This window comes from Tinamus guttatus, unplaced genomic scaffold (assembly GCF_059628265.1).
Source record: "Tinamus guttatus ecotype Peru unplaced genomic scaffold, ASM5962826v1 Tinamus_guttatus_pri_ptg000629l, whole genome shotgun sequence".
Classification (NCBI taxonomy): Eukaryota; Metazoa; Chordata; class Aves; order Tinamiformes; family Tinamidae; genus Tinamus; species Tinamus guttatus.
In genome coordinates this window covers 955,166-969,529 of record NW_028289163.1, presented here as the reverse complement: position 1 = coordinate 969,529, position 14,364 = coordinate 955,166, and the positions used below count along the sequence as shown (strand labels likewise).

General features: G+C 44.2%; 1 protein-coding gene across 1 annotated transcript; it reads left to right on the top strand.

The window, feature by feature from the left end:
* Positions 1-10,701: 10,701 nt before the first annotated feature.
* On the top strand, positions 10,702-11,334 carry LOC104577001 (uncharacterized). The gene has a single exon (XM_010224427.2). It carries the CDS (start codon positions 10,702-10,704, stop codon positions 11,332-11,334), a length of 633 nt encoding a protein of 210 aa, XP_010222729.2.
* The last annotated feature ends 3,030 nt before the right edge of the window (positions 11,335-14,364 follow it).

Here is a 14,364-nt window from a genome sequence, read left to right as displayed (position 1 = left end):
GTGAAGAGCTGAGAGGTTTATCTTACACATACAGATAGATATAAAAGAGTAGACAGTGCTGAGCTAGTCCTTGAACTCCCTAGTTCATCTTCAGTTTTGCAGTCGGGCAAAGAAAAAGCACTCAGTAATATTAACCCTCCAGAGTGAGTTGTTTTCTAAACAGTTTCCCAGGTGAGATCACTTGCCACACTGGAGACCTGAGCCAAAACGGGGATGTCCAGGATCCAAAAAGTGCCCTAGCCCTCAGATTGCTCTCTGACACATATGACTCATGTCTTATCTATGCTGATACCTTGGAGGATATGTTATTCCCTTATAAGCACTATATTCCACATCTGCCTGAATTATCATGATAAAATCTGCAGAAAAAATGAAGACTAAGAATAAGGTTTTCTTACAATGATATGGATTATTTCCTTTTTGGCAAATGAGCTTTCAGACCAATTCAGAAAATTATAGCATGGAACAGGGGAGAGGACTAGCAATTACACCGGCCTCCTCTTTAAGATTTAATCTCCATATGCAAAGCAAGTGCGTAAGGAGCAGAGAGCAGCGCCGCGATTTCTGAAACAAGAAAATCAATAAGGTTTGGCAACAACAACAACAACATCAAAAGAACAGGACAAAAAGACCCAACAAGATAAGGAATCTTTCAAGCTCTGCTCTGGAATTGATTTGCATGAGGTGAGTTTGCATTGAATGTTGCAAAGCCAAGTTTGGGGCCATGCTGCTGGTTGATGTAGTTTGCTATTTTCTCTAATGAAGCAATAATTCTTCTATAGGAAAGCAGAAGACCCCTGAGGTGGTCTATTATATGAAACAACCTTTTTTTCTGTGTATTTTATTTAGCTTTATTTCTATATGTATTAAATACAATACTTCTTTACGTGTTTAACCTTCATTTGCTAAAGGAAGATAGGTGTTTCTCTGTCTTTACAATAATCTTTGCTGCAAATATATGGGATCAGCTACTCAGTTGATATAAATTACTGACATAAGGCAACTGAGTTTTAGGTCATATTAAAAGCTATGCTACTGTTTTGCCAACTACCACTTTGCATTTCATCTGTCATTTTTCAAGGAACAGAACATGAAGGCTCGCCCCAGTTTGGACTTGAAAACACCAATCTGCTCTTCCTACATTCAATAAAACACAGATTCACCATCATTTACCACTGCCAATGAAGGTATAGAGACCATATAGAGGGTCAAACCAGTGTGATTTTGTGCAGCTGGTGTTGTGGGCAGTGGGGAAGTTGTTTTGACCTTGTCGTAGGTGCTGTTGAACAACCTCAAGAACAAAGAAGTCCTTATTTACTCTTATATAATATTTGGTTTGGTAACTGTTTTAATTGGCTCAGCTGCTAATCATTGAAATTATTAGTTACTTCTTATTCCCGCAAATTATGTGACTCATTTCTCTATGCAGCCTGCTCTCATATCTCCATTGGCTGCGCATTCCTTCAGCCATTGCACTGATTTCAGAAAACAAAAATAAACAGAAATAAAATCACCTGTATTTCTGAGATATAGTTTTAAAAATCTGTCAAAAGAAAATAGCAAAGAGGTTTGTGTTGATGTGGTTAATCATGGACTTTTTTTTGTCATAGGTTGAGCTAATGAACTGCCTTGTTGTCTACTAGTGCCGGCTTAATCAGGATACGATTTGTGTCGTGCATGGGGACATATGTCCCCACTGCCATTGGTGGGACATTATTAGCTACTTAACATAAAACATGCAAAATACTATTTACTACCTCTAAAATGGAAAAATTCCCCAGGATCCCCAGATGTTGTTGTTACGTGAGATGTCAAATGATAAACTGGATTCTGGTAGTTGCTAGCAGAGTGTTGATGACCCATCTCTGAGCTACCCCCATGATCCAAGCCGTCAAGTGAAAGCCAAACCAAATTCCATTTCCTGAGATTTTTGGTGAAAAGATAAGATGGGGTAAATGTATGCATCATGGTATGTGGGATTGGAAACCAACTGATAATCATAAGCTGTTATCAAAACGATTGCAACAAAGGAAGGCATTACCTGGGGAAAACAGTGTGTTTCACAAGATGCGGCTAACGGTTGCGTAAAAGTGTCTCCCATTCTCTATTCTCCGTGACACGGTATAAAAGTGCTCGTAGCTTGGATCTCTTTAGCTGCTTCTGCTGCCTAATCCCTCTTGGTGACAGGGTAAGTCTGATTGACTGCATCCCTTCATAATTACAGAAATTAATGTATAGCTGGGGATGGGGGTTACATCCTATGTTAGCGATATTGATGTAGGTCTTTTGTCTAAAAGTGATCTTGGATACAGCAACTTGCAAATAGAGTTTTTTTTTTCGATAAATCTGAATAGTAGCAATTTTGACGAATTAGTGAAAGATGCTGTCCTTGCACCATTTCTTTCTTTAACCAAGTTAATATACAGAACAGAGAGATACAAGAGATGTAAGAGAGATGTAAAGCCTTCTGTTAAAGGCAGAGCTGCTCTATGAAGTATAGGAACAGGATACTGGATAAGAATATTGCATTTTCCAAGAGCTTATCAATAAAATTAGCCAATGAGGACCTCACCGAGAGAGGTTAAAATTTGTTATTATGGGTGAGCGACGGCAAAAAATGTACAGACTTGCATGGCAGCTCAGTTAAGATGAGTAAGTACAGTATGGGTGAGATTCAAAGTCTCAGTAGTCATTTCTTTGGAGAGATGAGCTGGGGAGGCAGGACCCTCAGAAAGCATTTGCAGCATGAGATAAGCACTATTGAGGGTGGATACTTTTCCACACATCCGTGCAAACGAAGCTACTCTAAAACTGTTTGATCTTTGGCTCCCATGGCTGCCCACTCTATCAGGTTGACTTGGCTTCTGCAAGGATGTCTTCCTACGGACAGATGCTTAGCGCCCGCTGCGCTCCGTCGTGTGAAGTGACGTGCACGGAACCATTTGTTCAGGCTTGGAACGAGCCATGTGTGAGCTCCTGCGCAGATTCAAGAGCCATCGTGTACGCGCCGCCCGTTGTTGTGACCTTCCCAGGACCCATCATCGGCTCGTGCCCTCAGGAAAGCGTAGTGGGAACCGGCATACCTGAGTTTGAGGGTTCATCATATGGAGGCGGAGGCGTGGGATACGGTGGTGGCTCCAGCTCCCATGGATCTGGCGGTTCCTATGGATCTGGTGGTTCCTATGGATCTGGCGGTTCTTATGGATCTGGCAGTTGCTATGGTGGGGGGTCTTCTTATGGCTCCGGGGGCTCTTACGGTGGAGTGGGGGGCTCCTGTGGTGGTGGAGGCTCTCGTCTCAGCAGTATGTACCGCACCTCACTTCTATCAGGATTTGGTAGAAATTGCTTCCCCTCCTTCAATAGAGGGTTCTATAGGTATCGCTATGGAAACTATGGGTCATTTTAAGTCTTTAAGAAAGACTCCTAAGACAAGAACCAATAAGATGCAAACTAATGATTGACACACAGGCCTGGATATCAGATACGCCAAGCAGCCACTATTCCTGCTGAAGGCAGTAGGAGCACTTGGTGTCCCTCTGATTCAGCATGTGTTTTCATTTCCTTTGTGCTGTATTTTACCTAAAGCTTATGATCCTAATGTTGCACTAATTTACCATCTGCTGATATTATATTTTGTTCTTTCTGAAGTTGAATAGAGGGAAAAAGCAGGTAGTGGGACTTGGCTGTGAAAGGGTACAGATGAAAGAAGGTCTTGTGAGCTCTGTGCTCCTCTGAATGACTGGTTGTGGTCCTTCTTGAGATGGAAATTATGTTCTTTGTCTCTGCATTGCCTCATATTGCGAGAGTGCATTCCACTCTTGTTGGTATTAAAATTCTGTTGCATCATAGCACTGTCTTCTGACTTTCATTTCAATGCAGTTCTCTGGTTACAAAGGAGTCTAAACAAAGATAACTTTCTGCAGAGTTTGGACACCCACCAGCTCTGATGTGTTAGTGAAGGGCTATCATCAGAGAAGAATAAAGTCCTACATATGGTCAATATCAATCTTCAGGGGTTCTTCATAATAAACATACTAATAAATGTAGTAGAATTGGAGAATAATTTTGGTCGGAAGGGCCTCTGGAAATCACCTGACACAGTCCTGCTCAGTGCAGAGCCAACTTTGAAGCCAAATGAGTTACTCAGAGTCATTTCCAGGTGAGTCTTGAATATCCATGAGGAATTGTTCTAATAACCCTGGAGAAGCTCAGCAGGTGCCGGAATGAGCACGTGTCCCGACTCCGGCAGGAGGCAAGGCCAGGCTCCGGTCTATAGGAACCGAGTCTGAGTGTCCCAGGTGGTAGACCCAAAGGGAAGGGGGATTTCATTCATATGCACTTAAGAGTCAGACTTAAAAGACAAGGTCTTGCACCCAGGGGCATGTCCTGAGAAATTTGTCCCAGCAGCAGAAACAATATCGTTCTCTGGGAGATGTTTTGGTCGTGATATTCCTCACGACAAGAGAGGGTTTGTGTGTAGGCTGTGCCAAAGAGTGCTGTGTCAAGCAAAGCATTCATTTCCTTCCTTTGAATATCCTAGTCCTTGTGGTTTGGGTATTTAATTGGAGCATTTATGCTGTAAATTATCTGTGCTTGTTAAGCATCACCATGAGATCCCTCGGGCGACTATTACGTGGATGCCCTCGTGCTCACTCACAATTAAGGATTGCAATGTACCTCACGCATGCTCGTTGTTTGGGAAATTATTTCTTCCACCTTAACTTTGCAGGTGGTTTAAATATTTTTATTAGTATTTTTAAAAGAAATACTTAAAATAATATGCCTGCAGGCTTTTTGATGAAACAGGAATTTCAGTCAGGAGAAGAGCTCATGAGGAATTTTTGAACACCTCTACTCCTATTATTCCCACGGTAATTACATTATTTTAGGAGGGGTCTATAAAATAAAGTAGTGATTCCATGATGCACGTGGACCAGTGCTGCTTGGCATTGCTCTTGGGGTTGGAGGTTAAGCTGGAATAAGCAACTTGCAGCCAAGAATCCATCATGTTCAGGTGTCAGCAGAGCCCCAGTACAAATCAGGTGCAGCCCATCCTTCTCCAGGTGCTCCTCATTTCACAGCTCCTCCTTTTTTCCTTCCCAGTTGCCATTCCCCCACCCCACCAGTTACCTTCCTGATCAAGCCTTTTTAAGGTTTCTCACTCTTTTCTTTTGTTCCTTTTCTTTAGTTCCTGATTTAGAGAAATCTTAGTTGTTCTCTTCTAGTAGGTCTACGGCTGACTATGCTTATAACTATTGGAAGGGGAAGAAGCAGATTCAATCCTGGAGCACGGCGACTTCTTGACAGGTCTGGGGACCCCTCAAGGATAGGGGCCTTTTGAAGCGAAGGGTCCTACAGAAGTAGCCAAGGATCTTGCTCTGGGAACTGACTTGTATTAAGACAGCCCAAATACACCCAGACTGCAGAATGACTTAGGAGATGAAAGCACAAGATCCAGTTTCTTGCAGGGGCTGGTTCTGGAGCTAGGGAAAGCCCATTGCATCAGTGGGGAACCACCCTTGCTTGCTACCTCTGAAATCCAACCCACACCTCTTTTTCCTGTTATGCTATATCTTTAATTAATACCATCTTTTACTAGTCATTTCACAATTACAGAGCTCTGTTTTTCTTGTGCCAGTGCAAAGCAAGTAATCTAACAGGGCCAAAAATGATAGTAAAATTGCAACTGTTTTTCATTAAAATTCTTCTGCGTGTTAAAATTCTGTTCAGATTCTCTTTCTGCCCCAAATCACTTTTGTCCTGTCCTTTCCCCTAGCCTAGTAGGCTTCCTAGGGCATGTTTAATAACATCAATTATCCTTTTTTGATATGATAATAATTGCCTAGGAAATACAGGTGTTGTGAAAAGAGATGGTTGAATGAAACATTCAAAATTTAAGTATGCAAAGCAGTTCAGGATTGCTGCTCCGTAGGGCGCAGAGGTTGCTAAGGCTGCTGACTCGGTGATTTGTGCTGATGCAGGAACAGATACCACCCTATTGCCAACAGAGTTTCCCTTGGCATAGGTAACCCTTGGATAAATCATCTTCCACTACTGCAATGGGTTCATTTTGTGTCAGGTGATGGCTGAGATCTAAAAGTGCCAGCTACAGAAGTAAGACCTTTTCAGGGCAGGTCAAACTGATTAATGTCGATTAAGTTGTGATGTGGTCAGCTGAGATTGAAAATTCACTTTCTTTTCCTCTCTATAGTAGAATGAGATTTTCGCTCCTGGAAGAGTCTGTCTATCCATTCTGTCGCAATGTGTTGATTAGAACCTCATTTTATAGAAATTATTGTGATTTCCATGGGAAGGTTGAGCTTCAGGCATTGTAGCTATGTTTTCAAAGGTACCTAAAGAATGCCAGTTGATACAAAAGCATATTTTATCTGCTTCCAGGTGTTGTGTTCCATGTTTATTGCTGGGAAAAGAGAAGTGAGGAGACTGACTGAATTCCCAAGGTAAGACTACTGTATGCAAAGATATGTTAAAATCTGGCTTTATTCAATCTGAGTGTTGTTATTTGGCAAATATATGAGGGAGATCCAGAATCAAATGGAGTGAAATTAGAAATAAAGCAAACTTTCCTTGAGAGCTTCTCTGGAGACAGACAAAAAGAACTTATAGACTACCAAAGCAACTAAGCAGTTACTTAAGTCTCCTGCGTTCTAAGAAGATACAGAAATTTATGATTAATTTAATGATCCTTACAGGTGAGGAACTCATGAGCTTCTAGCAAAGCCTTTAATATGACTGAAGAAATAGGCTCCATTTGAAACCAATTAGATAAGTAGATTGCAATCTTTATGTGTCTCTGTAGTTGAGAGACACGTAACCGCATGTCATGGGGAAACGGGTTCTCCACGCTGTGGCAAGAACTCGGGAATGTGTCACAGGGTGCAACGTTTTCATTCCTCAGAAAGTCCTGCCACCTGCTAAAGCTGCCCAATTCTCTTTTAAAGACTTAAGCCTGAAAGTTTTGGGCTGTCAGCCAGCCGCTGGGCGCTGTGTTTCACAATCAATGTGGATTGTAGATGCAAAGATAAGAAAGAAGATACTGGGCAAATGTATGAATGCAGCATAGCTTTAATTGCAGGAGAAGTACAGCACGTGTTGGGCGGAGCATCCCATGGAGCGGCCAGGATCCTGCCCAAGCAGTGGGAGTGGGACAGGGCTGCCAGGACCGGAGAGGTGGCCCCTTCAGAAGCCACCGCCGCTGCAGCTTCCTCCTCCCAGGGAGGATGCTCCAGACGTGTAGGACCTCCTGTATCCGTGGGAGTACCCCCCGATGCCGGAGGAGCGGCCTCTTCTATAGGAGCCCCCAGTGGAGGAGGACATGCCACCTCCATAGCAGCCCCCAGGGGCAAAGGATCCACTACCGCCGTACGAGCCAGAGCTGAATCCCCCTCCATAGGAGCCCCCCACTCCCCCGGAGCTGAATCCCCCTCCGTAGGAGCCCCCCAATCCCCCGGAGCTGTATCCTCCATAGGAGCCACCTATTCCCCCGGAGCTGCCCCCACCATAGGAGCCACCAATTGAGCTGCTTCCTCCATAGAAGGGCCCCCCTCTGAAGTTTCCATCGTTGGGGAGCACGGTGCCCACCAGGCTCTGCTGCGGGCAGGAGCTGATGATGGGGCCGGGGAAGGTGACGATCACGGGCGGTGGGTAGACCACGGCGCGGGAGTCCCCGCAGGAGGTGACGCAGGGCTCGTTCCAGGCGCTAGCACATGGCTCTGGGCAGGTCACCTCACAGGGTTGGTAGCATCTGCTGCTCAGGAGCTGTCCACCTGAAGACATCTTTTGTGATGGAGGTCAACCTGCAGCAGGTGATAAAGCCTAAGTGTGATGCTCAAAAGCCAGAGGGAAAAGCGCTTGTAGATCTGTAGATCTTGTAGTTTCATGCACATGCATGAACTAACACAACTGACACTTCCCCACTTGATTTCTCCTGCTATATTCAAATGGATATTCAAGGAGAGCAAAACCAAGCACGGCCTGTCTTTGGAATTAGCTCCTCTTTTGTATTTTAATACACAACCCCAGAGTCTGTTAACAATATCGGACTATTCCAAGTGTCTTGGAGAATCCAGTCTTACAATTCACATCTTTCTCTACGAAGACATACATTTAAATCTCAACACACACATACATATATATATTAGAAAAGACAAACAACTGAGCATCACACTCTTAGTGGAAGACTGAGGCCTTAGTCAATGATGAACAATTTTCCTAATCATTTGTAAAGAGAATAAAAGAAATCTAACTTACCAGATCTGGAAGAGAGTAGAAGAAGTTGTAGAAGAGCAGGTGTTATGAGACTGAAGCGTTCACCGGGCTCTTATATATGCTCAGACCACCGGTAGGATGTGAGCCACACTTTGTGCAAGAGCAGCTTGAGTGTTGCCAAACCATGTTTTGCCATATGAATAATTTCTGTAATTGTTCTAATTGTTTTCATAAGTGATATGGTCATTAGTTTATTCTCAATTCCGAGTCATTTGACAAATGCTTCACGCCCTGTGTTTTATTTTATCCTTCAAATCTGACAACACTAACTAGCAGCTGGTATCATTCCTAGCCCTTACAAGAGTTGAAAGGGAAGTGAGTCTAGATGCACCTGGCTGAGGGATGCAGCCAGCTCATAAATTGCTTTGCTGCACAATACTCCATTTTTCTTCTTTCAAGCCTGAGTTGCAAAGAGTTGGGTTCTCATAGAAGTCACTCAAGTGGTGCTGAAATGTGGGGAGAAGCAGCAGTCACTGTCTAGGTTCCTTTATGTAAGTTGGTATTTCTCAACTCAACAGCGGGAAACCGGGGAGGTTCATGTGAAGCGAGGAGCAAAACTGCTGACTTTCAAAACTGCTAAATCAAGGGCTGCCCACTGATGCCTGACAGAACTCGCTCTCATTCTGTTGCAAGATCTTGACCTTGTAAGCTCTCCGTGTTCCATTTTCTAACCAGGTCTGAATATGTCAGAAGCACATGATATAAACATTAAATAATGCAAAAAGTGGAGCAGCTTGGAAAAACACCATTTAGGCTTGGGTAGGTTTCCCTACTCACGGCTATGACTGAGTCAAAATCCAGAACTACATTACTTTGATCCAGAAATAAAGCATGAGAGCAGGGTGTTTGATATTGCTGGTGCATATCAATATCATGTTTATATGTTATAATGTGGCAAAAATATTGATCATATCTAATGTTCTCCCCTGATTTCTGATTATTGAAAAAGAAAATTCTGTTTAGACACTTTTCTACTTACAGACTGCTTCATCTACTAAAATATGAGACTTTTAACTACTCATCTAAGAGAACCAGAGAGGCTTTCTTGAAAGAAGTCTTCACCTCTCAAGATACATAAATTTTTGGTTAGATTCCAAGAAAATTAGACACATTCTACACACATGTGTTCCTTGTCCAAAAAAATGCAAATATGTTTTTTTTTTCTTTTTTTTTCTTTTCTCTGCAATTTTGAATTTAAAGGGAGTCTTTTTGCTGAACAGAGAATATTTCTCCTGACAGGGCCAAATTCTTCAGCTTGCTTAAAGCCAACGGGGCCCAGTTCAGTGCCACTGCAATCCAAATGAGGTCGGGAGGTGGTGATAATAAAAAAAGAATATAAAAACTATTTAAGGATTAAAGCGAGACAAAGGGCGTGTTGTGCATATTCTATAATGTGAGGCTGATTTACTAATCATTATCAGTTATCAAAGCACTTAGAACAATTAGAAGAAGCTTATACAGCAAAATATTTTGCTGGCTAACTATTAAGGCCCATGCGTGAAAGCGTGTTGCGTACGCAGCGGCAGGTTGAAGGGTATATAAAAGCGCAGTGCTCGCTCTGGGTTCACCAGCAGCTTCAATTCATCTGGTTTTCACTGCAAACCCGGTAAGCTCGCATCCTTTATGTTGTTATTTTATTTGGGGGATGTTGGTGTTGAACTTGGGAACGAAGCCTACATCAAGGCTTTGCAATGACCAGCTATATCAACCTTGTTTTATTTCTTTCATAGATGAGACTTTGTAGCTGTTCAGTGGGTACAGGTGCTAGATGTAGGGCTGTGTTCTGGCAAGGCACAAGAGCAAGAGGTTTTTTAAACTCTGTTGTTTAAAAAAAGAGGCTGAAAATTAAATATTTGCTGTTTCACATCTGTAATTCCAATAGTACACATGAATACTTGGGCATTTCTTAAGATAAGTTTTTATATACATATGTTTATATATACATGCACATTACTAGATAGCAAGAACAGCTGTTGGTTTCTAACCAACAGGATCTGTCAAAATTGTTTCTAGCAAAAAAAAAAAAACCCAACTCATAGTTGAGTTTATTATATTAGTGAATGTCCTCAGCAGAAGTAATGGTTAGTGCTGAGGGTGGTAAGATACTCTCTAGAACAAGCTAAAGGTGTTTTAGAAAGCTGTGTCCCTTAATGTTGGCAATGCTGGACTGCCACAGAAGGTGTCTTTGTGTCTATTATTTAGTTTTACACATACTGCAGAATGGTTCTTCAGATGGGGTTAACAAAGAGCATCTCCACGGAAGTAATTCTCATGTTACAGGAAATATGATTAATTCTAGCAGGAAACATAGAGCTTTTGTAGTCAACAGAGGTTGTATAAAGATGTGGAGCTGCACTTGCATGTTACTTCTACTCCTTAAATTATGCTGCAGGTTGATCTCCATCACAAAAGATGTCTTCAGGTGGACAGCTCCTGAGCAGCAGATGTTACCCACCCTGTGAAGTGACCTGCCCAGAGCCATGTGCTAGCGCCTGGAACGAGCCCTGCGTCACCTCCTGCGGGGACTCCCGCGCCGTGGTCTACCCGCCGCCCGTGATCGTCACCTTCCCCGGCCCCATCATCAGCTCCTGCCCGCAGCAGAGCCTGGTGGGCACCGTGCTCCCCAACGATGGAAACTTTAGAGGGGGCCCCTTCTATGGAGGAAGCAGCTCAATTGGTGGCTCCTATGGTGGGGGCAGCTCTGGGGGAATAGGTGGCTCCTATGGAGGATACAGCTCTGGGGGAATAGGTGGCTCCTATGGAGGATACAGCTCTGGGGGATTGGGGGGCTCCTACGGAGGGGGATTCAGCTCCGGGGGAGTGGGGGGCTCCTATGGAGGGGGATTCAGCTCTGGCTCGTACGGCGGTAGTGGATCCTTTGCCCCTGGGGGCTGCTATGGAGGTGGCATGTCCTCCTCCACTGGGGGCTCCTATAGAAGAGGCCGCTCCTCCGGCATCGGGGGGTACTCCCACGGATACAGGAGGTCCTACACGTCTGGAGCATCCTCCCTGGGAGGAGGAAGCTGCAGCGGCGGTGGCTTCTGAAGGGGCCACCTCTCCGGTCCTGGCAGCCCTGTCCCACTCCCACTGCTTGGGCAGGATCCTGGCCGCTCCACGGGATGCTCTGCCCAACGCGTGCTGTACTTCTCCTGCAATTAAAGCTATGCTGCATTCAAACTCAATCCTGATTTTTTTTTTCTGCAATTTGTTTTCAAGTTTGGGGTAATTCTGCGGTAATGCTGAGGTGTGTCTCAGTGTCCTGGAGGAGTGATATGAAAATCACGCACCGGAGTTGTGCTCCGGTGGGAAACAACCCGCCAGAACCCATTGGGTTTTGCACAACATGTTGCAATTTCCTAATGTCATCTGGCATAGGCTCAGAAAGGCAGATCAGCTGATGCCTTCCTAGACCTATTAAGTGACTGCAGACATGTTCTCCTTAACAATAAGGACCTTTAATATCCATTTAAGTTCATTGCAATGTAACAATTCTTATATGTGAAGATCTCTCTTTGCAGATTTCCTAATGAAGCACCTAATGCTCAGATTTGGGCACACATGCCCTTCAGCTCTGGCTCTCCGCTCCTCCTAATTGTTACTGAGACACTTTCCCGTAAAGGAGTGACTCATCTGCTGAATCTGGTCAGACCGCTCTGCTGACTAACAGTGAAGCACCTCTAGGTGAATAAAAAACAAACAAAAACAGAGGAATATCAACTGTGGTTTCCTCTGGTCTCTCCCATGACCCTGGAGCTCCGGGAAGGGAACAGTGGAAAAGCAAAGCAGCAGCAAGGAGTCCTCATGGACATCCCATGGCCAGTGGAAGCAGTAAGAGCTTAAAGCTTTTTCTTGGTCAGATTTCAAAGGAAATTTTAAGGGAGAGAAAAGCAATATTCACCCCACTATAAATCCAGTGGGAAAACAGGAGTGAGAGTCATATTTTTATATTGTAACAACAATAAAAAGAAAGGTATTTGCTATTTCGCTTTTCTAGCTATCTGAAACCAACTGTGATAGTACAATTACTTCTCAACCATTGATTTGATATAAACAAACAAACGTAAATAAGGAAATATGTATGTGTGTCTATATACTGGCTGGCTCCAAAGCTCCCTCTGGACCTGGTCCCGGGAAGGACAGCTGGCCTGGGAGGTGCCACCAGCAGCTCCTGCGTGAGCCCTGCTCCTCCTGCTGGGCTGTGCACAAAATGCTCCGCAGCTCGAAACGCAGCCGGAGCGCGAGGCAGAGCGGGGGCATCTCTCCCATATCGGAAATATTGTCAGGCCAATATTTGATCCAGGAGGATGCTGCCCTGGGAGCTTTGCCAGAGCATTCATGGACTCATGTCACTTTTCCAAAGACGTATTATTGAGACTGGCCTTTTTTTTTTCTTCCTGTTTCTCAACAGCTCCCAAGTGATGCTTTTCAAAGCAACCCTCAGCAGAAGACCCACGTGGAGCAGTGGGGTAAAAACCGGGTTTGTGCACTCAGTTGGGCAGTGCTGGCCAGGCTGCCTCAAACTCTTGGGACCTGCCAGCCAGAGCAAGGTAAACACACACGTTGCACAGTCTCTGGGTTTGTTTTCCCACCTGCATTTCCATACATGTGCGACATCTGTGTTTATTATTTATGTTGCAACGTCCTTGCTATCAATTATCTCTTGGAAGTAAAATGACTTTGTAGGATCCTCTAGGCAAAAATGCTTGTTGAAAATGCTCTGAGGAAATGCTTTCAAATAGTTTTGGAAACACCCTCTAATGTTTAATACATGCAAAGTATTGTGGCGCTGTGATGTTAATAATACGTTGCTAGTACTAAACTCCATGGGACTGAGTCATAGCGTCACTTTGAAATATGTATGTCAGGGTCGCCCATGTGATCCTCTGAATCAGGTAATGAAAAAACACCTGGGGAATTTGGATGCCTTTGTTTTTTCTTTTGATTGAAAGCCAGCCAGGATTAGGATTTGCTATCCTAATCCTTTAAAATACATTGACCAAATATTTGTTATTCCACATCAGAATACCTATTTCTATAGCATTGTACTTCTGCCATCTGAGGGTGATGGGTCATGAGAAACATGTCATGAAATGCTGCATTTCGGCATGTCAAGCTGGGGACAAATCAGTACAGTACCTCCTAGTCCTCCATAGTCTTCCTGAGGGATCTTAGCTAATTCGATCCCCATTTTTTCCTGGCATACCCGTACATTAAAAAGGGATAAATCAGGTTTGTGAGCTTTCCCAGAGTGCCCTTCATTTCTCCCGGGTTTCCCACAGCACTCTTCTCTATACTCACCAGCATTTTTTCCGACACGAATGTGACCATAACCACTGTGGAAGGGACTGGACGGACAGTGATCTCACCCAAGCCAGATGGAGCAATTCCTGGGTCCCTCTCACCATCCCCAAAAAGCTTTCTCTCCTTGTGCTTCTTCCTTGTGGCCTTGGGAGGACTATATGGCCGGGAAAGAGACCTCTCATGCTCAGCGGTGGCCAAGGCTCCCACAATGACCCCTCACAAAGCAGTGTGTCCTCCTCACCTTGGAAGCTCCTTGACCATCATGTGAGGAGCTGGGCCACCATGGGCAAGTCTGAGCTCTGCTAGGAGTGTCTCTCCAGGACAATCCTGACACTCCAGTCATGCAGTGACTGTTGTCTCTGTAAACACATCCTAACAAGCATTAGACTAGCCAGCTTGCTTGCTGCTAATGCTAGGTTAGGTCCTTATGCATTCTTGCAGGTGTTGATGCAAAGCATAGAAAATATGTTCCTCTTTTCTAGGGAACTGCAGGGATCTGTCCTGCTGCGTCTCGGAGGAGCCACAGGACCAGGAGGGCTCTGTGCAAGCCGGGGTTTTGTCCTGCCGTCCACCGTCCCACTGCCAGCCCTGCACGAATGGGTTTGATGCTTAAAACTGGGAAATGAAAGGAATCCGCAGCCGGGAATGTGCACGTCACATGCTGGCGAGAAAAGGGTAATCAACACAAACACCAAGCAAAACAATTACTGTAATTATACACCAAATTTTGTTTGGGGAGTAATGGAACCTAATGCACAAATATGACGTTATTTT

What these genes read in the sequence shown, in the direction of transcription:
- LOC104577001 (XM_010224427.2), top strand. Translation starts at nt 10,702, where the DNA reads ATGTCTTCAGGTGGACAGCTCCTGAGCAGCAGATGTTACCCACCCTGT.